Raw genomic sequence first — 25,248 nt, forward strand, 5'->3', positions numbered from 1 at the left:
ATCCTTACATCCACTAGATCCTAAATCCAACATATAGATCAATACATGTTTTCTACGTAGGCTCCCGACATATTAATTCCTCACTGTCCACGAGTAATACTCATAACACCACTTCACAACAAACTTTTGCTGTGCGACTCCGATTACCCGTCTTAAGTCACCGTCCAACATGTTGCACTCTTTCATATTCACTTCTTCATAAGTTCACACAACATGGTGAGTGATTATTCTCACAGCTTACTATTCATCACATCTTATACCAATAAGGTAACAAACAATCTCATCCCATCTATATGATTATGTCTACTATCAACAAGAGATTAAGGGTGATCAAGTCCTCAATTTGTCAATAAATAGCCGACAACTATATTTAAGCATAAACTATTGTTACTACATAATAGCTTCCTTCCTGAGTCTGCACTTAAACTCATTAACATCGTCATAGTCTAATAATTCACTACGGTTACCTGATTTGGAGCTACGACCAGAAAGTTATGACTCATTTTGTGAGGGCTGCACCATGAATACGAAAATAGGTTTTGTCCATGAGTTATACTTCTCTCCCTCTTAGGTTTTCCTCTTCTATTTCTCAATTTCCTCTTATTTCCATGTTTTATGAAATTATAACATAATTTAGTAATGGGCTCAACAACTTAACACCCCCTCATTACTAAATACCACACTTGGCCCAAAGACCAATATTCCATAATTCCTCCAATTAGTTCAACGAAAATACTAAATAATTCTAAATATTAATTTAATTTCCGATTAAATTAAAATTAGAAAATACGGGGCGTTATGAAACACGAGCTTCTCCCCCACTAGTTTCAATCTCACTCCTGCAAACAAGTGATTAGGAAAACGAGAAAGCACTGACAGTGTTCCACACAAATGTCACGTACTAAGGTACAACACATCGACAATATTCAACTGTCACACTACTCTAAAGACTCGATAACTTGGTCGTGCAATAGAATTAGTTCGATCATAATAAACAATCATTCACAGGTATGAAATCATCACGACATCATCAAACATCATCAAACATCAATAAAATACATTTATCAATCAACAATTCATACAATCTCATCAATTTCCCTAACCTAACAATCCCAATCCCAATATACTCAATCGAATCGAATCACATGTTAATCTATTCTATTACCTATAATCGCATAATATAAATTAACCAGAAGAGTCCCCTCTTACCTTAGCCAAGAATCTGGACTTTTCCTCTTCTTCTCCATTAAAACCGTAAGCCTTCTTATCCATGATTGATTGGTTAAGTTGGTGTTAAAAATTCAAAGGAATGGGAATGGTATTGACTAAAACTGTCAAGATACTCAAACTCTTTTCCAAACCTCTTTTACTGTGTGCTTAGTATTGTTAAAGCTTCACACTTGTTTTAAAAATGGTTTTGTATTGTTAAAACTCAACCTTTTTAAACTAAACCCTTGGTTTTGTATTGTTAAAGCTCAACCAACCCTTTATTTTAAAACCTTGGTACTAAGAGGAGAATTATTCCCGGTGAAACTACTCTTAGTCCATTGACCTTGTATTGTTAAAGCTTGGTCCCTTTTTATTAAACTTGTTAAGTATTGTTAAAGCTTAACATTTTAAAAATCTGTTGAGTATTGTTAAAGCTCAACATCTAAAAAGATTTTGGCCACTTTGGCTTTTTTAATTTTCCTTTTAAGAGGAACTACAAAAGCTCTGACTTCCCTTTTCTTAAAAGGGGTATGTAGGCCTAAGATGCGATATCTTATCGAGCTCACTCTCAAAAACTTGTTTTCCCATCCCCACACTCTATTTAAACAAAAACTCACATATGCTTTTTCAAAATAAATGTACACAAAAAAAAATATTTTCAAAGAGGTTCCTATGGGACCATAGATATGAGGGGTACTTAAAACCTTCCCCTTGTATAACAAACCCTCCGTACCCAAATCTCTGATAAGTTTATTAGTTTTGATTTTAAAAACTTTTTTGGGTTTTATTCTCTCTTTCTTCAATTCCTTTTGAAAACAATAAAGCGCGGTGGCGACTTTGTTTTAAAACAAATGAGCTAAGTCTTTCCCATGGCTTTAGTCTCACAAATTTCACCGCTACAAAAGCTACATACTTGTTTTTAAAATATATTTATTTTTTCTTAGTCTTAAACATATAAATTATATACTTATTTTAAAAAACATTTTCAATACTTCTTTAGTCCTAAAGATAAACTATCCTTTTAATTTAGAAATATAAAATATCTCTATTTTAAAAAATAAATATACTATTTTTATATAAATAATTTTTTAGAGTATACACTATTTTATATGAATATAAATAAATATAAATTTTTTAGAGTATACACTATTTTATATGAATATATATTTGTAAGGATTTTTTGAAAATTTATACACAAGCACACATATTTGTGAGAGGTTTATATATATATATATTTTTGTATCATAATAATATTTTTTGTTCTTATTACTATTTTTTTAAAATTATATACAATATTGTTGTGTGCTATATAAACACTAAAGCTTTGTCTAAAAATTCGATGTGGGAATCTTTATTTCTACCAAAACTCATACTACAAACCACTCCATACAACCTTAACAACACACCTACAGCCACTGTAAGTAATATAAGATCCCACAAAACTTACAAAAGCTCCAAAATTTCTGAAATGATTGCAAAACGAAAGTCATAAGCCATATCAACACAAGAGAGAATCATAATGAAAGTGAGTAGATACGAACGAGGGATTTTTTATTTGGTTCTTTTTGTTGTATGTTTCTTAATTTCAATATTCTAATAGTTGGAAGAAAAAGAAAAGAAATAGCAGCAAGAAAACAAATAATAATATAGTTAGCTAGTAATTACACCGTCATGAGATAATTAATCCATGCTTTCAAAAACGCATGACTTCGCCATTGCACATCACAGAAAATATTGGATTTGTTCACGTTCTGGAATGCTGTAGTCGCTATTAGATAACACTTGCATTTAATCCAAAATCTTGAACACATTACATAATGTGAGCTTACCTATTCTTTACTGATGAGTTAGATGTATTTAAATCTCTATTAGCTATGAGAATCTACATTAAAAAACACAAAAGAGTATGAAAATATCATCACATATAACGTTAGTAACAAGTATAGATAAAAATCAATATTTTTACCAAAATGAAATCTAGAAGTCCCTTGTAAGTATCAACAAATGAAAAGTCACCATCAATATATGCAGAGAGCCAAATCCCATTGTTCTTGTTCTTTTAAAGTGCCGCACAACGTCCTCCAATCTATTGCATTTGGAAAAGAGGTTATTGTTAGTATCTCTACGGAACTGCATGTTGCAAATGAAAACTGCATTCTTGTCGTGCTTTAATTGATTACATAGAGCCAGCAGGTGAGAAGAAAGAATGAAAACTGCATTCTTACCTTGCTTTTGTTGGAATTAAAGTTGTTTTTGTGTGTAGGACAAGTCTTTAGAAATATTGGAGGCTTGAATAGAAACTTGATAAGTAGGAGAATTCTTTATGGAAGAGAAGACTTTGTATTTTTGCTTGATACAAATGTGTAGGATTACATCTCTATTTATACTACTCTAAGGAGAACTCTAGACACACTAATTTTAGAGAGTTCTCAACTCTAGAGATTCAAAGAGTATTCTAGAGAATTTTACAACTATAAAAAATATCTAGACATTCCAAACAATACAAGAATTTTCTAGAAACACTACACAAAATTATCTAAGCCCAAAATAGCTAAGCCCAAAATACCAAATAATAAAGAGGCCCAAATCAAGTTTAATATTTCAACATCCCCCCTTAAACTTGATTTGTGACTCCAAACATTCTCCTTAGCTTCATGCTTGCTCAACTCGCTGCCACATTCCAACGGGGTGTCAACTGAATTGGCGTCATCCATCTTGAACTTCTTAAGGACTTCTTTGACATATCCTTCTTGGGTGATGAAAATTCATTTGTCTTCTTGCTCCGGAATTTTAAATGAGTCTTCGTCCATGGCGTCTCTCCATTTTATGTTTTTCGCCGCTTCTTGATAGCTTAGAGGCTCACAATCACCAAAAAGACAAAAGAGGTTAATGTCGTTTAGGTTTTCGGTTACCTCATAAAGCTCTTCAATGCTCCTTAGTCGTGGTGTCCTCTCACTTGAGCTTGTTTCTTCCAACCTTGGTGTCGGTGAGGTCGGTGGTGTAAGATGTTCCTCTATCATTGTTTGTTCAATTTCTTCTTCTTCTTCTAAGTAAGGAAGAAAATCATACCTTTCTTCTTGAACACTCCAATCCCAACAATCTTCTTCATCGAACTCCATGTCGCAGCTTATGACGATCTTTCCACTATTTGGATTATAAAGCTTGTATCCTTTGGAACTTGAGTCGTAACCTACGAACACATATTTCTCACTTTTATCATCGAGCATTGTTCTTCTTTCGTCTGGAACATGGATATAGGCAATACTTCCAAACACTTTAAGGTGAGAGATCCCGGGCTTCCTTCCACTTCATGCTTCTTGTGGTGTCTTCTCGTGCACACTTCTTGTTGGGGAGCGATTTGTCAAGTAAATCGCACATGCCACTGCTTCGGCCCAAAACTCCTTCGGCATCTTCTTGCTCTTGAGCATGCTTCGCACCATGTTAAGTATGGTTCGATTCTTTCTTTCTGCTACTCCATTTTGTTGTGGCGATCTTAGCACAGTCAGTGGACGACGTATTCCATGGTCTTCACAATATTTGTTGAACTCATTTGAAGTGAACTCTCCTCCTCGATCAGATCTCATGGCCTTAATGGAAAGACCACTTTCTTTCTCCATAAGGGCTTTGAACTTCTTAAAATTTTCAAACACTTCTGACTTCTCCTTTAAGAAGTAAACCCATGTTTTTCTGGAATAATCATCAATAAAGAGGAGAAATTACTTACTCTTACCAAAAGAGTTGGGTTTGATTGGTCCACAAACATCGGTGTGAATGAGCTCTAGCGACTTTGTGGCTCTTGATGTCGATTCCTTTGGGAAGCTTTTTCGGAATTGCTTCTCAATTAGACATCCTTCGCGTTGGTCTGGGTGGTTGATGCTAGGCAAGCCTCTCACCATCTCCTTCCTTGCCAAACATTCTAGACCATCGAAGTTGAGATGCCCAAATCATAGATGCCATAGCCATGAAGAGTCGGTATAGCACGCCTTGAGACACTTTGCCACATCATTTTGAATGTTCAAAAGGAACATTCTATTCTTTGACATAGACACCTTAGCAATCAAGTTATGTCTAGAATCTCTTAAGAAAAGACTATGTTCTTTCAAGTGGATGTCATAGCCTTTCTCTAATAATTGTCCCAAGCTCAAAATATTATTCTTCATATTATGCACATAGTAGACATTGGATATGAATTGATGACTACCATTCTTCAAGCGTATGAGAATTTTACCTTTGCCTTTGACCGGTATCTTCGAGTTATCTCCAAATGAGACATCGCCAGTTGCCGCTTCATTGATTTCTACAAACATGCTTCGATCGCCGCACATGTGGTTGCTTGCACCAGTGTCGAGGTACCACTTGTTTCTTTTCTCTTCAACTTGGTTTTGACATGCGAGTAGAAAAGTTTCTTCTTCTCCACCTTTTTCTTCTACAATGTTAGCTTTCTCTTCAACCTTCTTCGAGAATCTACACTCGGATGCATAGTGATCAATCTTGTTCCAGTTGAAGCACTTGATTTGTGATTTTTCGTACCTCGACCATGAATTTTCTCTTCCACGACCTCTTGCCACTTGTGGATTCCAACTTCTTTCTCCATTGTTGAAGTTGTTAGAGTAGTTGTTGTAACCTCCTCTTCTTTCTCCTCCACATCCTCGTCCACGATCTTGGCCACGTTCTCGTCCTCTTTGGCTCTTGTAGTTTACATAGTTTGCTTCCTTTATGTTGAGTTGTAGTAGTTTCTCTATAGCCTCCTTTTGTTTAGTTTTCCTCTTTTGTTTTTCTTCATATGCTTGTAAGGAACTCATAAGTTGCTCAATGGGCATGGTCTTTAAATCCTTGTTTTCTTCAATGTTGGTAACAATGAAGTCAAAACTTGGATTTAAAGTGCGAAGTATTTTCTCCTTGACTTTCACATCATCAACATCTTCACCATTTCTTTTAAGTTGATTGACTACGGCTAATACTCGAGAAAAATAATCAGAAATTGATCCGGACTCCTCCATAAATAAACGTTCAAAGTCACCTCTAAGAGTTTGAAGACGAATCTTTTTTACCTGCTCAACTCCTTTGTTACAAGTTTGAAGCTTGTCCCATGCTTCTTTGGTCGTCGTTGCGTTGGATATCTTCTCAAAAGTATCTTCATCCACCGATTGATAAATGAGGAAGAGAGCTTTCTTGTCTCTCTTTCTTGACTCGTTCAATGTATCTTTTGCACCTTGGCTTAGTGAGGCTTCATCTTGCTCCTTGAAGCCTTTCTCAACGACATCCCACACATCTTGAGATCCTAGTAGCGCCTTCATCTTGATACTCCAATTATCATAGTTGTTCTTTGTGAGCATCGGCATTTGAAAAGGGAAACCTCCATCCGCCATCTTTTGAGGACCTTGAAGCTCTGGTACCATTTTGTTGGAATTAAGGTTGTTTTTGTGTGTAGGACAAGTCTTTAGAAATATTGGAGGCTTGAATAGAAACTTGATAAGTAGGAGAATTCTTTATGGAAGAGAAGACTTTGTATTTTTGCTTGATACAAATGTGTAGGATTACATCTCTATTTATACTACTCTAAGCAGAACTCTGGACACACTAATTCTAGAGAGTTCTCAACTCTAGAGATTCAAAGAGTATTCTAGAAAATTTTACGACTATAAGAAATATCTAGACATTCCAAACAATACAAGAATTCTCTAGAAACACTACCCAAAATTATCTAAGCCCAAAATAGCTAAGCCCTAAATACCAAATAATAAAGAGGCCCAAATCAAGTTTAATATTTCAACAACTTTAGATTATCCTGTTTTTATTTTCAAACTGTTGCATTGTTAAGTATGTATATATTTGAATGAAAATTCAAACAAAATCCCACGTGTTGTAGAGAGAGATGCTCTCTTCTCTCTCTAACTTCTTAACGTGTTCCCCCCTCTCACCCTCTAGGGTTTTGAGTAGCGGCGCCCCCCCCCCCCCCCCCCACACTATGTATTCAGACCGCAGTTATCCTTAAGCTGGATAAAGTTGTTTTCCAGTCCGATGCTAGTGTCGTGGTTGATTGTATTAATCTTATTTCTGACAATGCTTCTCTTGAGCCGATAGCGGCTGGTTGTGGGGCAATGCTCCGTCTTTTTTCTGTTAGTTCAGTTGTTTACATTCCTAGAACCTGTAATTCTGATGCTCACAATGTTGTGTTGTTAGGTAAATTGTATGGTTCCCGGACATGGTTACATAGTTTCCCGTCTGTAAACTCTGTTTCGGTGGCTGCTCATAGCCTTTTGCTTTAATGAAAGTGTTTTCCAGTCAAAAAAAAGTATGTATATATTTGGAATTTAACTACTAAACACCTTCCAAGTAACTATAATACAAAGCATATCATTAAATCAAATGCCTGAGTATATAGTAGTGTAGTATAGCAAATGAAAGAGTGTAGTGTAGTATGCGGGATGATTTTAAGTCTCACATGGAAAAATATTCTCTAAATAGAAGAGTTTATAAACCTCGTCCATACATTCCATTTTAAAAATTCAATTAATGAACTATATGAAATGATATTAACAATAAATTAACAATAAATTTACAAATATTATTTCATAACAAATATTAATAGAAATAAATTTAAAAAATATAAAATTAATAATAAAAAAGTAAAATATTATATTATATATAAAAAAATTTAAAAAATATGACATGGGTTTAAATAAATAAATAAAATTGTCATGTGGACTGCAATTTGGTAATATATATATTTTTAATTTTTTAAAATATAATTACTTGTTTTCTAAATAAAAATTATACTGTTTTTATTATTACAAATATAATTACTAAATATTTTTATAGTATATAAAAATTCTGTTTTTTTAATATAGAAACTAGCGGGATACCCGTGCTTCCGCACGGGTACTGCCGTGGGATGGACCGCTTACACCATAAACGGATTTGTTATCATAAAATATAGTCGGAAAAATAATAAAGTTGTAGTTAATTAGGAGATATTGTAAGGTGATCAAAATTTTAGATGGTGTCAGTTAATAAAAAAAATAATGGAAAACAGGTAAAAAATAGGTAAAACATAATAGAAAAAATTCTAAGACTATAAGAATAATAAAATAAAAACATTTTATTTTGAAAGTAATTTTGTAATGTGATCAAAACAAAAACTAAAGACCCACACCCTAATTTTATTAAAAATTTCCGTAAATAATTACACAATTTTTATACAAATATTTAGATGGTGTAAATAAATAATAATTGAAAAGAAGTAACATTGGTACTTTGGGAACCTAAACCGGTTGTAAGTAGAAAATCCCACTATTTGATAAAGAAGTAAAGCGTGGAAGTTGTAACATAAAGTATCACTTTGGTTTCCAAAACGTCAAACTTTCTACAAAGCAAACGTTCTTCCTCTCTCAAACTGTTTTGCGTCTGTGCAATGGAAGCTCACCAGATTCGACAACAACACGATCCTTCCGCCATCGATCATCCTCACTCCCAGTAAGTTTCCTAATGTTTAATCTCTCCATCGTTGTTTGATTAAGTTATGGCATAACCCGTTTCATCTAAATTTTGTATGGCTTTCTCAACATTTATTCAACGATAATCGTCGGAGATCCATCAGTTTTTAAGGTGTCGTGCTTGCTGATTAACATGTTTTTGGACCATATAGTTAGGGTTAAAGTTATTTTACAATTTGCATGCATGTGAAATTGTTGTTTCTGCTGTTGATACAAAATTGTTTTATCTCACCTAAAGTAATCTCAATGCGCAGAGGAGAAGATGGATGTCAGCAAAACATAACTACAGCAGACGCACAAGGAGTGTGACCTTGAGAATGATGCTCGATGAGTTAGCTGCTATCAAGAAAGAGAGCAAGGAGGCAACAGATGAAATAGAGGATACGTTGGGGAGAAAGGACCTTGTTCCGGGAAACGTAGTTGGTCCAGATAAGAGTGTTAATGATGGTAAAAGAAAGTACCATGCAGCTGTATGTAGAGCAAGTCTACAATCAGTTGCATCCAACAGGTAACACAGAAGTGTGTTTTATGACAATTTATGTGAATTTATAGGGAGTAAACTATAGGTTGGTTTAGCCTCTTTGTATTTTATTATAAATCTGATGTGTAATGTAGAAGTAGAAATTGTAATACGTAAATCTGTTATTTAGAATCACTTGACCAAAGTTGTTTTAATACAAAATGTGTTCAAATAATATGTTTTAAATGATATATCAATATTTTATTTATTTTCGTTGAACACTCATATGGTAAATATTTGTTTTGAAGGTCAATCCATAGCAATGTCGGAGCTGGTTCAGCAAAAAGGCGCAAACACAAAGAGGTAATACAATGTACTCAGAAAGGCAAGGAGATAGCGCGGGACACCGGTGAAGTGTTGACCGTGAAGAAAGAACATGGGGTTACTGTAGAGGAACAGCATCGGATACTCGAGGGTAAGATTGTCATCCCTTCAGATGTGCATGTCTTTCAAGGAGATCATCGTGAAAACATTACGGAAAAAGTTGTTGCCCGAGAAAAGGGTGGTGTTGATGGAAAAAAAAAAACCTCCCATGCATCCGTCTATAGAGCAAGTTTCCAATCAGTTTCAATAAAAAGGTAACACATAGAAGTGTCTATGCTATGAGAAATGACCATATTTTATAGGGATTCATTTGTATGTTAGGTTGATGGATTTGTTTTATGTTACCTATATGAGGTGTGATGTAGATGCAGAACCTGTACCATGGATATATGTCGTTTGGAATCATTTGACCATTGCTTTTGTATGCAATATAAGTTTGAAATAAAATGATATACCATATTTTTATGAGTCTCACATTCATAGTGTAAATATTTGTTGTTAAGGATAATTAGTGGCGATGTCGGAGAAGGTTCATCAAAAATGCGAAAACACAAACAGGCTAACCAAAGTCATTAGGAAGGGAATAAGAAGGCCCGTGAGACCGTCGATGTGCTGAAATTGAAGAAAGAACCTGGGGTAACTGAAGAAAATCAATATCGTAGACCCAATGCTAAGACTGCAAGTTCTTCTGGTGCGCATGTTGTTCAAGTGTCTGGCCGTGAATGCATTAGACCATCCTCCGATAGTGAAAGGTAAGTGTTTTGTTAATAAAAGTTATAAGTAAGAACTGATATTGTCTTCAGTAGTTAATTATATTGACATCGTGTTTATATGGTGCTGTTGAAATTATCAGAGTGTATTCGCCCATCATTGTGGATCAAGATGAGGAGTGGTGGCAACGGGAGGTGACAGATGTCAAGAAGTTTATCAGAAATGTGTTGGTAAGAAACTGTGTGTGTTGATATAATGCAGTAGGATTCGTCTGTAGCTGTTGAATGTTGCTGAAACCGTTATATTAACGATTGCAGGTGTTTCCCGCTAAAGTTGTCAAAAGCTGTCTTCGCGGAAGGATTGAAAGAATTGAGCTATACGACTGTGACAAAGAAGAACAGTATTTCTATGAGATAAGGAAGAGACGTGGGGCGCCGGAGAAAATACTGTGTGGAGCATGGTTTGACTACGCAAGGAATTCCAAATTTAAGGAAGGTGACATAGTTAACTTTATCATCCGCTATCCACTGGTCGAAGAAATACTGGTTTATGTTGATCGTAAGGAAGTTCAGGGTGGAGGTTGTTGAAAGAAGTCAAATTGTGCTCCTTGATGAAAGCGTTATGTTGCCGGTGTTTTGGACAAAGATTTAGTGATGTTTTTTATTAAGTTTTAGTAGCTTGTGTTATAGTGTTTATCTTTTTTGTTAAGTGTTGAACAATGGTGTTGTGAATTGGTTGTAATAGTAAAGACAGGATCCCATGATAAGGGGTAGTGTGATTCAGTTATCTAAACAAACTTTGATGTATTGACGTTGTTTTTCTGTATGCATGGATAGCATCGACATATGTCTAAATTATGGTTGATATTTAAGTATGTTTTGCAGTTTTTATGTTCAATATTGTTTTATTTGTAATCCAAGGTTGAAGTGAGTCGTGTGTCTATCCCTACGTGTGTTCCTTCTCCATATGCCCAATCATTATAAGAAAGTATAATATTGATATTGTTGTGTGAAAAAGAAAACCGAAACTGAAATGCAAACTGACATAAAGTGAACAGTCACATGTGTACCTTGGTGAGCATGCATGTGTATAGTAAAGGTGTGTGTATCCACCACCAATAATGCATGGCACACTAAAGGTTAAAAAAAGGGGTTGGGAGGTATTAAAGATAATTATGAAAGGCCCAAAAATAAGGTGAAAGTGTGTTTATTATTGTGTCATACTGTAGCCACGTGAACCAAATGGTAGGTAGTAGAAATAAGTTCCATACAGAAGACCATATGCAACAAATGCTTCAGCCATTGCTGCATATATTCATTTGCACCAGAAACGTGATAATCTAGAAAGGTGGTTGTCGCACCCCAATTTTTGCCCTACAAATTTCATTCATTCTTGGTCACGTCGCATCTATATTTCTTTTAAGATAGTTTTCGCATCGTTGCATATTTTAAGAAAAATTAGACTTTTATTAATGTCAACAAAAATAACTTGCATCTTCGCATATCTTTATTCGAGTTACCACTTGTTCGAATTTTTTATTTTTAGATAATTTATAGTTGTTGTTTTATTTTTTATCATTTTAAAAAAAATATATTTAAAAAAATATGTATTTTTATTTTTTAGTTTAATTTCATTTATAAAATGTTTAGTTTTAAATATATAGTTTTATGTTAATTAGGATTGATATTTTAGTTTAGTTTAGCATTTTTATTGGGATGTACAAAAGAAAATATTTGACTCTTGTTTTAGGCCCATTGATTATTTTGGTTAAAAGCCCATTTATTTATTTTTATCATTACACCAAACAAGTCAAAAATATGACAGAAAAAAAAACTAATTGCAAAGTTTGTCTTCATATCTGCTATTTGCTGCACCAAAAACCTGTCCCAATACATCCAAAATCTTCACCAAAATGCCATAACAAGAACCTGCATAACAAAAGCACAAAATCAGAGTATGTTCAAATTTGATTCCAATTTTCCCCCAAACTCTTTCAATTCCTCTATAAAAACAAGAAAAAAAACACAACAAAAGGGATCCAGACAAAAACCAGAAGAAAAAGAAAACCTTAACTAACATCATCACCAAGCTTCATCCTGCATCAACTTAACCAATCCCTCAAAATCATTCCTCAACGAACCATCAAACAAGCAACTTTCAACAACTCTCATTCATCCTCACATATCGCATAAACACAACACTCACGCATAAATCACTTCAACCTTCAACACTCTCCGATCCGAAACAACTCCATGAAATCAACTCAAACAATAACACAGAACAACACATTCAGATTACAGAAGAAGATTTAGAAACGAAAGAGCAGAGTAACCGAAAGCAAAAGAGGAGAAGAAACACACATGGTTAATAGATGCGAACGTGAGAACTGAGATCGAGAGAAGAGGATCAAGTTCTTACAAATCCTCATATTTTTTTTCTTGCTGTTAGATTTTTTTTATTTAATTTCTTGGGCCTTAACCCCATTACATTTGCTCCATACTCATTCATTTTTTTAGCCCATTTCTATTGATGTTTTGTTTTAATTGTTTTTTTTCTTCTATTATTTTGTTCGCTTAATAAAAATAGATAGATATATATATATATATATATATATATATATATATATATATATATATATATATATATATATATATATATATATATATATATATATATATATATATATAAGTTTAATTTTATGTTTATGATATAACATAACACAAAAAAACAAAATTTATTATGTAGGTTTGTTAGATTTTACCTCTTATATTAAGATACCAAAAAAAACTTTAGATTAATCTCATTCAAAATCAATAAATCTTGGTCCAACGCCAAGTCGCCTCAATAAATTTATCGATCCAACGTCGAGTTTCTTTTCAAAAATCTCTTTTTCTAATTAAATCGAAAGTTCGGGTGATAAGGGGTGAACACTTCTTGAATACCTTGATTCTTTTGAATCAAAACATTAAATTAACACCTTTTTAAAAGCCTTTCATTAATCAAATCAAAGTGATCAAGTGACAAGAAGTGAACACCTCTTGAATACCTTGATCTTTTGAATTAAAATACATTAATCAAATCAAAATGATCAAGTGACAAGAAGTGAACACCTCTTGAATACCTTGATCCTTTGAATCAAAACACATTAATCAAATCAAAGTGATAAAGTGACAAGAAGTGAACACCTCTTGAATACCTTGTTCTTTTGAATTAAAATACATTAATCAAATCAAAGTGATCAAGTGACAAGAAGTGAACACCTCTTGAATATCTTGATCTTTTGAATTAAAATACATTGATTAACAAGGACAACAAGTGACAATGGGGCTCGCTCCTGTTGAATACCTTGGGTAAAGACGCGCTAGGTGAACACCTATGCTTAATCCTTTGCTAAACGTCTACAAGTACCCTCTTTTACCAACTTGGACAACAAATGACAATGAGACTCTCTCCTGTTGAATACCTTGGGTAAAGACGCGCTAGGTGAACACATATGCTCAATCCTTTGCTAAACGTCCTCAAGTACCCTCTTTTACCAACATGGATAACAAGTGACAAATGGGCTTGCTCCTATTGAATATCTTGGGTGAACAACACGCTAGGTGCACACCTATGCTCAAAAGGTTCACTAAACATCCCTTTAAAAAAACAATCTCGATTTCATTCAAACCTTTTTGCCTTAGGGCCTTTTCTTTTTTTAAAAACCTCTTTGCATAAACGAATGTGAACGTACTTCCATATGTGAAGATCGAATATCTTCCACTTGAATGTGATGATGGCCAAAATCTCGTCTTACTCTTGATTTAGTCATCCATTCTTGTAGTGATCCCATATCCATGTGCGCATAGTATTGTCTCCATTTAAATGCGATCGAGTACCTCTCGCTAAAATCAACCAACAAAACTTTCGTGGTTCTTCGCCCGAACAACGATTACTCTGACTTTCCCATTGCACGAGGGAATACGTAGGCACAAGATACAGACGTCTTGGCGAGCATAATAATAAAAAAAATCATTTATTTTTCTTCACAATAATAAAACCCTTTTCTTTTATCTTTTCTCGATTAATAATCTCAAAAACACAAACATCACGCTAACACTCAAATACGAAACTAACTAAATGGGTCCCATCGAGTATGATAGAGGTGATGGGTGCTAACACCTTCCCCTTGCTTAACCGACTCCCGAACCCTTATTTGGTTGCGATGACCATCTTATCCATTTCTTTTCTCTTTGTGGGTTTTATCGATATTTTTCTTTCCTTTTGGAATAAATAAAATTTGGTGGCACTCTATTGTATTTCGAGCGTGGGACCATGTTCGAATATTTTTTACCGTTATAGTGGTAGGCAAAGCATATGGCACTGAGTGGGAAGGTAGCACATATGCAACTGTTGGACACAGTAAGTATTGCAAAACTATCATTTTAGGTAAGGATGTTATTTACTTTGCCTACATCAAAGTGGTGTGTAAAGTGTTAAAAATCATCAAAATACTTTTGATTACCCTGTTAACCATAAGTGAAATGATCTGTAGGAATTACCCAAAATTGAGCCATGCTTTGTTAGAACAAAAGTAGCAGATCTTGGGATAGCATGGAAGATCTGGAACAATGAAGGTACCTGCCACGAATTGGTATACAATGATAGTGACAATGCCCATGTTGTTACCGGTGGTTGGGCTGAGCTGCAAAACTACTATGATATGCCTGCTGATATGGTAGTTATTTTGGGTTACTATGGGAACAACGATTTTGAGGTTGCCGGACATGTAGAGATAAAGTCACATGAGGATTTACCAAGGTACCGTAGTAGATCCATAAGCCATAAGGGGATACATGTGTTTGACGTAGAACTCGACGACAGTAGTGTGAAATCAGCGAAATTAGTTAAGTGTATCTATTCTATAAACTGTCAAAAGTCAGCATTGGTCTACATTTATTTAATTACCAAGTATACTAACAACGACGTATCTCCGAATCTGTCTTACGCAGATACTACAACCAGAGTTTGGTCAACTATTGAGAGACAATGATTATGAGGTGTTGACACTGTGCGGTGATAACGGAAGAACTCAGATCCTCCTAATTTTGAACACTAATGCCCAAGACGTACAAAATTAGGTTTTGAATGGTTTGAATTTTGCGCATCAAACAGGCTGCAATCCGGGGACATCATCAATTTCAAAATTGATGTTACCGATAGTCACAAAACATGCCATGTGTATAAGGTGCGTAACCCGTAATCAATTTATGTTTCACTAAAATGTAGTTTCGGGACAGACGTTATATGTAATATATTTGAAATGCTCTTATGTAGTTTTTTTTTAATTCTTGTACTGTTAAGTGAGACTGTTGGAATTAATAGTGTAAGAACGTGGTTTATATGTAATGGTTATAAACTCTGAGTTTTAGAAACATCCATGGATAATTTATACAAACAGTACCGTGTGTAAGTGGATTACCAATAATGCATGTAATAAAAATCCATGTTGTTTGGGTATCCTTGAGTTATGTTACTGCAAAGGGTCTCCTGGACCCATGAAACACCAAAATCAGTACCATAAGGACTGCGACAATTACAGGCCACAAAAAAGTTGTAACATATATGGTTCAAGATAGTATTTGACGGTTCCTCCCTTAAATATTATTGAAAACCTCCTTGTAAACCACATTCGCCGTGCTGGTTTTGGCGGTGTTTTTATCATCGTGTATCAGAACCTTGACTCCCTTCTTGCTGGTAACCCGCAATAGCGCAACATAGATCTTCCCATGAGTAAAGACGTCGCGAGGAATGTAAAGACCCACCCAATCTAAAGACCGACCCTGTGACTTGTTTATCGTCATATCCATCCATGGAATATAAACCACGTTCCCATGGTGTTTTCCTCCCATTATGTGTGCCTCAAGGACGTACGACACCATCTTTGTCACAGTGAGCCGTGTACCATTACATAGTCCTTCGGATTGATCAATGTTCCTCATAAGCATAACTGGTGCACCAATTTTTAGGTTTATGTGATGGTTCGGCATACCTGGAGTATTTAAAGAACTAAGAAACTCCGGAGTTAGAACATCGAGCATGTCGCGGTCATGGATTTCGGATCGGTCGACAGTGTTGCAGCTATAGTAATCCCTCAAATTACCTACAACAAAAGCTGGTCATTCATAAACGAAAGGGACTTACATCTACACACATTGCATAGTATATATAAACTGAATAAATTTTTGGCATACCTGGCATCATTGCTAAAACATGGTTGTTAATTTTGTCTACCATATTAATGGTTGATGCCAATATAGCTCTACATTTCAGATACCCATAGTCGTGGTAATTACTGAGGAATTCAGGGTACGTTCTCGTTACGATGCCAACAATCGAATCTTCAAACTGTTTGATTAACATCTCTTGTGGAAACTCAATTTTAGCAGCACCATCATTTGGACCTCCGAGCCTACCTTCACCGACTCTCAACAACCAGTCTGAGAAATCAGCTAATTCCTTCCTTCCGTGTTCAGATGTTCCAGATGTGAGGCGCATATTTTTGGTAAGTGTCAGTACTTGTACAGAGTGCCAAATGTACGAAGCGTTAATGGTTGCATGGATAATGTCTGATCGAGTTCCCCTAGGAATAACCGGCAAGATCTTCCTGAAGTCTCCTCCAAACACAACAACCTAACCACCAAACACCTTACTCGAGTTGCCAGTTACACTCATGAGATCCTTCAATGTCTTGTCAAGTGCTTCAAAGCACCATTTGTTGGCCATAAGAGCCTCATCCCAAATTATTAACTTCGCTTGCCGAAGTAGCTCAGCAGCCTCATCATTGTATGGAATGTTGCAAGTTGAGTTATCCAAGGTGGGCACAGGTAGAGCTGTCAATATGGGCTACCCGGCCCATATGGGCCGGTCCATATGGGCTTCGGGCTTTTTAGGGCCGGGCCCAAAAAACCCATTTTTAAATGGGCTATAATTTTACTACCCAGGCCCGGTCCTGTCTGGGCTGCGGGCTACCCGACCCTAACTGGGCTTCGGCCCTAAACGGGCCCATTTCTATAAAAAATTAAAATCTTCTCATTATTTTTGTAAGTAACCATATAATTGCATGCAAGAATACATTATATATATATATATATATATATATATATATATATATATATATATATATATATATATTAAATTTTATATCCAAAATTATAATTTCTAAATAATCCATATAAGTTAATAATTAAAATGTAAAACAACACATTAACTTAATTTAAACTATCCAAAATACATCACAAATTATCTAATGTAGCACAAATAATTAAATAACTTGTTCCAACAAATTTTAAGTTATAAATATTCATGACAATTATAATTTTATGATAATTATAACAAGAAAATGTTATAAATTTTTATAATAATTATAATTAGGAAAGGATAAATTTTAATTATATTAAAAATATTTAATTTTTTCGGGCCGGTGGGCTACCCATGGCCCATACGGGCCGGCCCATATTTTTTAGGGCTTTTTAGGGCCGGGCTAAAAAAGGCCCGGATGTAAATGGGCTCGAAAAATGAGGCCCAGGCCGTAAAAAATTTCGGGCCAAATGGGTCGGCCCATGGGCTTCAGCCCATTTTGACAGCTCTAGGCACAGGTAGTTTAAACCTTGAATGGGCGGTTCTCCCACCGGGTAACAACAATGTTGCGATCTCACTTGTCGCAACCGTTATGCATATGTCGTGTTTAGACCTAAGCGAACTGGCAAGTGTTCTCCACATGTATGTTTTCCTGGTGCCCCCGTAACCGTGCAGAAAAAAACACCTCCCTTCTGACTATGAACCGCATTCATAATTGTTTGGTATATTCCTCGTTGTTCATCTGCTTGGAACAAAAAGAGATAAAAGTACAATTTAAATGAAAATATATAATGGAATCCGCCAAAGAGAAACATTTTACATGACAACAGCCTGTAAGTGCGGCATGTAAGTATTGGAACTCAGCTTTCATGGCTTCGATGTCATAACTGCGCTCCTCATATATGAGATGATTCCCGAGTTTCTCCAAAACATAGTCATCGAGATATGGTATAGGCTTGAAGTCTCTAAGAGATCGTCGATTTAGTTGGAGTAGTTTTTCAATCTCCATTAAAGTGAGATTCACCAGTTGTTGTTGAGTAAGAATAAGTATTGTCACAGCAAAAACAGGTCTTATGCCAATCATATATACATGATATAAATAGATTTAAAAAATATTACAAAACACACCATTGTCTTTAACCAGCAGTCTCTGCTGGTGCAACAGACCATCTGACAGCAAAACCCACGACTCCTTTCACACATGGGCAGGCCTGTTGACATTGCCAGACAAAAGCATAACCACAAACAGCTTTCGAAGGTAATGTCCAGACCCCCATTCACTTGCTTCTTTTATGGCTCCGATGTATTCACGGTCATCTTCAAGAAAACCAATAGCAAAACATGCATCCCTAAAAGAATCATATTGTCTATCTCCAACCTTACGTATTTCTTCGTAAGTTGTAGGTCCTTTGACAACCGTCAGCATCATCCGTAAATAATACAGTTCTCCTGTAGAAGGTGGAACCCATATTAGACGGCCAATCGTAAACCCCTTTTTCCGAGGTTTCCACATTCGCAATCATTTATGGTACACAAACATTGACACAAACTGTTCGTAAGTAAGTTGCCTGGCCTGCTGATAGGTTTAGTTGGCAACTAACCACGAGTAAAACATAGACTCTGTCACGCTTGCCTTCTCTAAAACGTTTTTCATCCAGGCATAATCGGAGTAGAAGAGAGACTTCTCACCAATAAGATGGTAAAATATTCGTTCCACAGCCGGTTTCCTCCCAAGAATTTTGTATGAAAAAATCCTCCAGCGCGCCTCGTAACGACTTCATTAGAATTAGACGTGTTACGGGTAGTTTTCACAACAAAAGCCATAATTCGGTCATATCCTTTGTGGATATACTTGAAAAGATATTTTATAGACGTGCTCTGGTTGCACCATTCCATGTTGATGTGTGCCTGGTATTTCAAAAGAAGCTTGGTGTTGTACGGTACAACATGACGGTTGTCTAATGGCACACCATTTTTTTGAACGACGTGCGTTGCTGATCTTCTCCTGTGCAATGCGTAACCTTCCGAGTTGAGCATAATATTTTCTATAAACTGTTTTGGAAAGAATTTATTCCATCTACCATTTTTCATACATTATGAATTAGTCCGAGCTAAACCACACAGCCCGTGTATCATATGTGTCTTGACCAAGTTATACAATGTTGGATGCTGTACAGGGTCAGGGATCTCAGCGCAGATAATGCGGTCAATATCTGCATGGGTGGGATACTTACTTTTGGGGCGTAAGAACACCAGAATATGAGCGTGTGGGAGACCCCTCTTTTGGAATGCAATTATATACATATCTATTAGTCCAACATATATTATAAGGTCAGCGGTAATCCAAAATTAACCTCACAACATGACAACAGACAGTAGTATACTTACATGCCATAACACGTCCAAGCACATGGTTCTTTGTGATATCCCGCATAAGTTGTTCAAATTTAATCTTGAATACCTTTGCTACAATATCGGGGCGATCGTGCGGAGATAAGTTTTTTGGATCTAATTTTCATTTGATTTCAGGCCAGCTGGGGTTGCAGGTGAAAGTAATAAACAGGTCGGGGAAACCCAATTTACTGGAGATCAACATTCCGTTAAAGTATAGTTGGTCCATGTACCGCTTACTACCTACAAAAGTTGAAGGCAAAACAACACGCTTTCCTTGCTTGGTCCCTTGTTGCGAATTACTTGGACCATTAAGTTGTTGTAAGTTGTTATACTTCCCAATTTTGAGTGTAAACTGATTTTTCCTCAACCAATCCAGACGTTTTGTCTCAACCATAGTGTAACCATCGACCAAAAACTGTTGGAAGAGCCTTCTTGAATGAAGTAAAGTCTTTGGTTCGTCCCTGTGTTCTTGAAGTCGGAAGCAGAGCCAATCCTTGATAGTTTGCCTATTTTGTTTGGTGATGGTTTTTTCATGCTTGTACTTTTGATGTAGTTGATCTCAGTAACCATCTTCCCCATAAATAAAAATCAATGGGTATTGATAACCAAGATATGTCGGGTGAAACTCATCAATCCTCTGTAGTCCTCCGTCACGACCATGTATTATGATATCCCTAAGTTCAGCTGTGTCTACATCACCAACAATAAGGGTTGCCACCTCATAAATGGTAGGTGTGTTCTAGACACGGTCGTCCCCAAGGCGACTTGAAATCAGTCTCAAGTGTAAGTCTTGGTAAGGTGTCTCCTTCAAAACGTCTATTGCCATTCTAAATGCTTTTGCATGAACGTTGTGCTCGTCCAACATGTCTTTCAGCTTTGCAACCAATTCTCTTTCGAGCTTGGTATTATCTCTGTAAAGAGTTATAAAATTTGCATGAGTGTCAACATGCAAAATGAATTTCACAATATTGTTACTAATATTCATAGATGCAGGGTTTACCTGAAACATTTCAACTTGTGATCAACCTCATTGTCTGTGTCAAAAATGTACAGTTGAGCATATTGTGGGACGCCCCCTTCTTCAAGAAGCATTGTACCGATTCTATGACACGTTTGACCGTGAAGTCGTAGTGTAGGAGGACCTCCCCCGTTTTCTATTGATTCATCAAAATTCATTCCATGAGAAGTGAAGTAAAACATGGCGTTGTAACTTCGGATGTTTACCTGGTAATTTCGGCTATCTGGAGTAAATTTTTCGTACATGAGTTTTTCCAAAAGAGGTGGAGCCTTCTTCATAAGTGGCAGGGCAACCTTTCCACTCCGGCAGCATATATGAAACTTTGGCACCGATGTGTCCCTACTTCTTCTTTTCCGCTCTTGATACCACATAAGTGACTTACAGTGCTCGCACTCCCAAACAGGATTTCCAATGTCACTATACGCTGTAGACAATAATAATTTCAATTCAATTATACATAAACATCTTATCAAAACATTGTATGTAAAATATGTTGTGAGACAATGTATTTACCTTGGAGGTTTGAATATGTAGGATCTTCTATATGTTCAGTTTTAGAGTCGGAAGAATTTTCCATGGTACCTTCGGAAAATGAATCAGAATTATCATCGTTGGACGAATACACTGGATTCATGCATTGCGTAGTGTTGGATGTTTCGATGGATGAATTTGCACCACCCATGTTGGAGTAGTAATTAGAAGTAGAAGCTCTGTTTCTATTCCATGCAGAGACGTCCACCGTGTAGGAAGAAATTCCAGGCGATGTAATTCCACTCGCCGAAGCCTTATTGCCAAAGTCGTTGCGACGTCTCTTCCATGATAGATCATCTGCAGTCGTAATGGATGCCTGTGGCAATGGATGGAAATGTATGCTACCCAATTGGTCAGTAGTAGTAGGTGCGTTATGGTTAACAGTTGAACGAACATTTTAAGACATGGCATTGTTGAAAGTGGAAAACAAATTAACTGCAATATCATTTTCATATCTCCGTCGTTTAGGCACGACAGTTGGGAGCACATGTCGACCAGACGGTGCGGTATGAATAGTGTTTCTAATGTTTGACAATGGAGTACGTATGGTTAGGGAGTAAATTCTGCTTGTGAAGCAACGTCTTTATAAGGTGTGGAAGTTTCACCCTCCTATAAATCCTTCTTTCCGTTTTTTTTTTGCCTTCTTGGTGTCGATCACCGATTTCCGCTTATTCCTTGCAATTGCCCCAGGTGGAGGAGTGGGAGTATGCATGGTTGAGCAGGATGATATTTTGGTTAATATTATTGTTTAATAGGGTAAGGTTAGAAATATAGGTCATAGATTTTAACTTAGAAATGTGTATAGCATTAGGGATTGTTTTACAAAGAACCTTCCATGTTTGTTGGAAGGGAATGATAATAGGTGATATAATCAATGTTCTGATTGTTTGAAAAAATGTATAAATATACAGAAACGATTTGAGCACATGTCTGTGACAGTTGTAAAAGTAATTTTATAAGTTTGAGGATTTGTGAAGAAATCAGATAATATAAAAATAAGCTGAAACCACAGTAAAAAGGGGGTATAGGCTATATTATAGAGTTTTGGAGTGTTTGTAAGGTAGTTGTGCAAAGGAATTAAATGGTGATTAGACGTGAAGCAGTAGTTAGAGGGAACAGGTACTGTTCATCCAGCTGTGAATTAGTACTTGAAGGCCATTACTCACAAAATAATAACATGAACATGTACTTTAAGGGACAAATATGGAAACCGAATCAAAAGATTAGTTGTTATATTGTGAATAATAATAATAGTAAAGACAAAACCTATTAGAAATCTCCACACTGATTCAGTTAAATCATTTGTTTTTACCATTGGTATTTTGTGTCACTCACACCATTCCTGGTTAGGTTGTTATTTTTTAGAGATATTAGATAAATGAAGTTGAGGATAAAGTTACAGAGGTTGTTTCATTAGCAGGAAGATGTTGTAAATATTTAAGCGAGTGATTGAATTTAATGGGGTTGCAGTTAGTTTAATATTGAGACAGAAAACGAAAATTACATTACTAAGGACATTGATATAAAGTAAAATTAAAATTGTAGGATCCCAATGGCAAGTAAAGGGAGACAAAATGAACTAAAATTACACTGATGAGGAAGCAAACAATATATGTTTAAGGTTATGATGCTTATAATCTACCATGTAACAACCCATTAAACCATTTGTTACAAGTGAAAGGCTGTTATAAAAAAAATTCCAATATGGCATACAAATCATTGTCTAATTAGGTGAAAGTGAAGACATGGTTTAGTTCGCAGATTTTTTTCCACGCTTGGCGATCTTCTTAACCTTAGTTGATGATAGGTCGCCTTCTCCGAGAGGTTGCAGCGGCTCGATCGCGTCATCCGGAGGCATCCTCTTGACAGTTGCCACAGGTGTTACGGGATCGGGAACAGACACCGATGAGATCTCTCCTTCCTGTTCAACAAAAACCAAAGAGGAACAATTAGCAAGGGGAAATCGGACCAGTTTGAAATTTATACACAGAATCAAAATACGGAACTACAGGTTACCGTTTGAGGTTGCAAAAGATCAAACGAAACACCCTCGCCAATGCTCTCCAATTTCTGCAGAAATAAATGACATAAAATTCCGATAAAGTATTTACAAAATAAACAACAGTTGGACGCCTTTGTGGGCAAAATGAATACCATTTTAGAATACAGAGTGGACTCAAGGATTGGAACAGTCTGTAGGAAAAGAAAATTGGTTAGCTATCAACAGGATACACAATAGAAAGAAAAATGGTTTGCTTAGAAACAAATGTGTCGACAACCTCTTCAGATTCAATAATCAAGTATGTTCCTTCCAGATGATCAAGTATTTGTTTATCTTTGAGATACATCACCGCAGAACCATTTTTAAAGCAAGGGTTCCAATTGATCTTGAAAGCAAATTTTTTTCCCAATAATTTGTCCAGTGCGAGGGGGTAGTCCAGGGGATCAGTGATTCCACTCTGGTATATAAATATACAATAAGCAAATTGTTAGATCATACAAACACGAAGCATGATAAATCAAAGGTTGTGTTGTGTACATCACCTCTACCATGGAAGAACGAAGGGTAGCAGCAGATGTCTCTAACAGTTCGGCGGCCTCACGGTCCCAGAAAACAAACCTACCAGCAATACCATCGTGAACTACTTCAACACATATATGAAACCTAAACAAAAGATTATATTGTCAGCATAAACATATTTATGAAGGGGCTCGTAGCTTTCATAATAGTATGCAGTTTAGACAACCTCCATATTGCAGCCTCATTCATGTGCCCGACCTTGCAGAAATAAGGGGGGTTGTCTCCATTGGCCGTTTGAGGACATTTATGGCACTGCTTATAGTACCATCCATTTGTATCAGGAATTAGCTTATCTGTTGTAGCAACGGTGACACACATTGTTGGCTGCAAAATGTATGCCAACTGTTATGTTATTTTTCGTGTTCGTAGTGTGGGCGGTTAAACATAAATGTGATGGAGATGCGACATACCTCAGACAACACAATAATTTCGGACAGCGGAAAATGGGAAGCCTTTGAGAAAAACTTATCAAGAGTGGATAGGTGACCTCCAGAGGATTGCTGCGACCAATCATGGCTGGATTTTCCCGTAGTGCTTTGGGTTTTTGCCATTGGTAAAACAGTGGGCATACTGCAGGAGATATAAATAACATTGTACGTTACCGAAACAATACCAATCATAATAGTTCCGTAATAAAAGGTGATCGTGAAAGTTGTTGATTAAGAAATATCGGTTAAGGAAATCAATTATCTCAGGAATCTCTTTGTTAATGTGCACGGTTCTAACATTATACGTATTCGTGACAGCAAAGGGGTATTTGCCTGCATCATTCATGTTAATATTAATCATGTAGAATCTGCAAAAATATAGTAGTAGGAACAATACATGGAACAAATGGCAAAGAAGAAGTAGGTGTATACCTTCTCCCTTAATTTTGGCGTATTTCAAGAGGATGACAACCGGGGCACAAGGATCATCTTGTTTCTGCTTGAACTCAAAAAATTGAGTTGCGTATGTTTCCCATAAAGTGCAGTGCAACGTGTTAGACCTACAAAAATAAGGATATTAGTATTGTTTATTACAACGAAGATCATAATGGAAAGAATATACCCCAAGTCCCTCAAAATAAAGTTGATCTGTGGTTTCTTTCCAACCATTGATTGCGTGTATCCCACCTCGTCGACGACACCAATTACGTCTGAGCAGAAAATAATGTAAAAACTGTTAAATTTGGAAGAGTTAAACGAACCATTTAACGAAAACGCAAAACATATGGAAAAACCTGTTAGCAAATGCTTTTGCCATTTTCCAGAAATGATATTAGCAAAAGGGGTGCAGATGGTCGGCTTGCTTTGTATGTCATGTTTACCAATTTCACTGACTGTAGTCCCACTGGTGACTTTCA

General features: G+C 36.1%; 1 protein-coding gene across 1 annotated transcript; it reads right to left on the reverse strand.

The window, feature by feature from the left end:
- Positions 1-15,896: 15,896 nt before the first annotated feature.
- LOC131624562 (uncharacterized) lies at positions 15,897-18,892 on the reverse strand. The gene is made up of 4 exons (XM_058895511.1): positions 18,591-18,892; positions 18,200-18,449; positions 16,494-16,932; positions 15,897-16,402 (listed from the first exon to the last, which is right to left on the reverse strand). Exons 1-4 carry the CDS (start codon positions 18,890-18,892, stop codon positions 15,897-15,899), a joined length of 1,497 nt encoding a protein of 498 aa, XP_058751494.1.
- Positions 18,893-25,248: the final 6,356 nt, after the last annotated feature.

This window comes from Vicia villosa, unplaced genomic scaffold (genome assembly GCF_029867415.1).
Source record: "Vicia villosa cultivar HV-30 ecotype Madison, WI unplaced genomic scaffold, Vvil1.0 ctg.000137F_1_1_3, whole genome shotgun sequence".
NCBI classification, from domain to species: domain Eukaryota; kingdom Viridiplantae; phylum Streptophyta; class Magnoliopsida; order Fabales; family Fabaceae; genus Vicia; species Vicia villosa.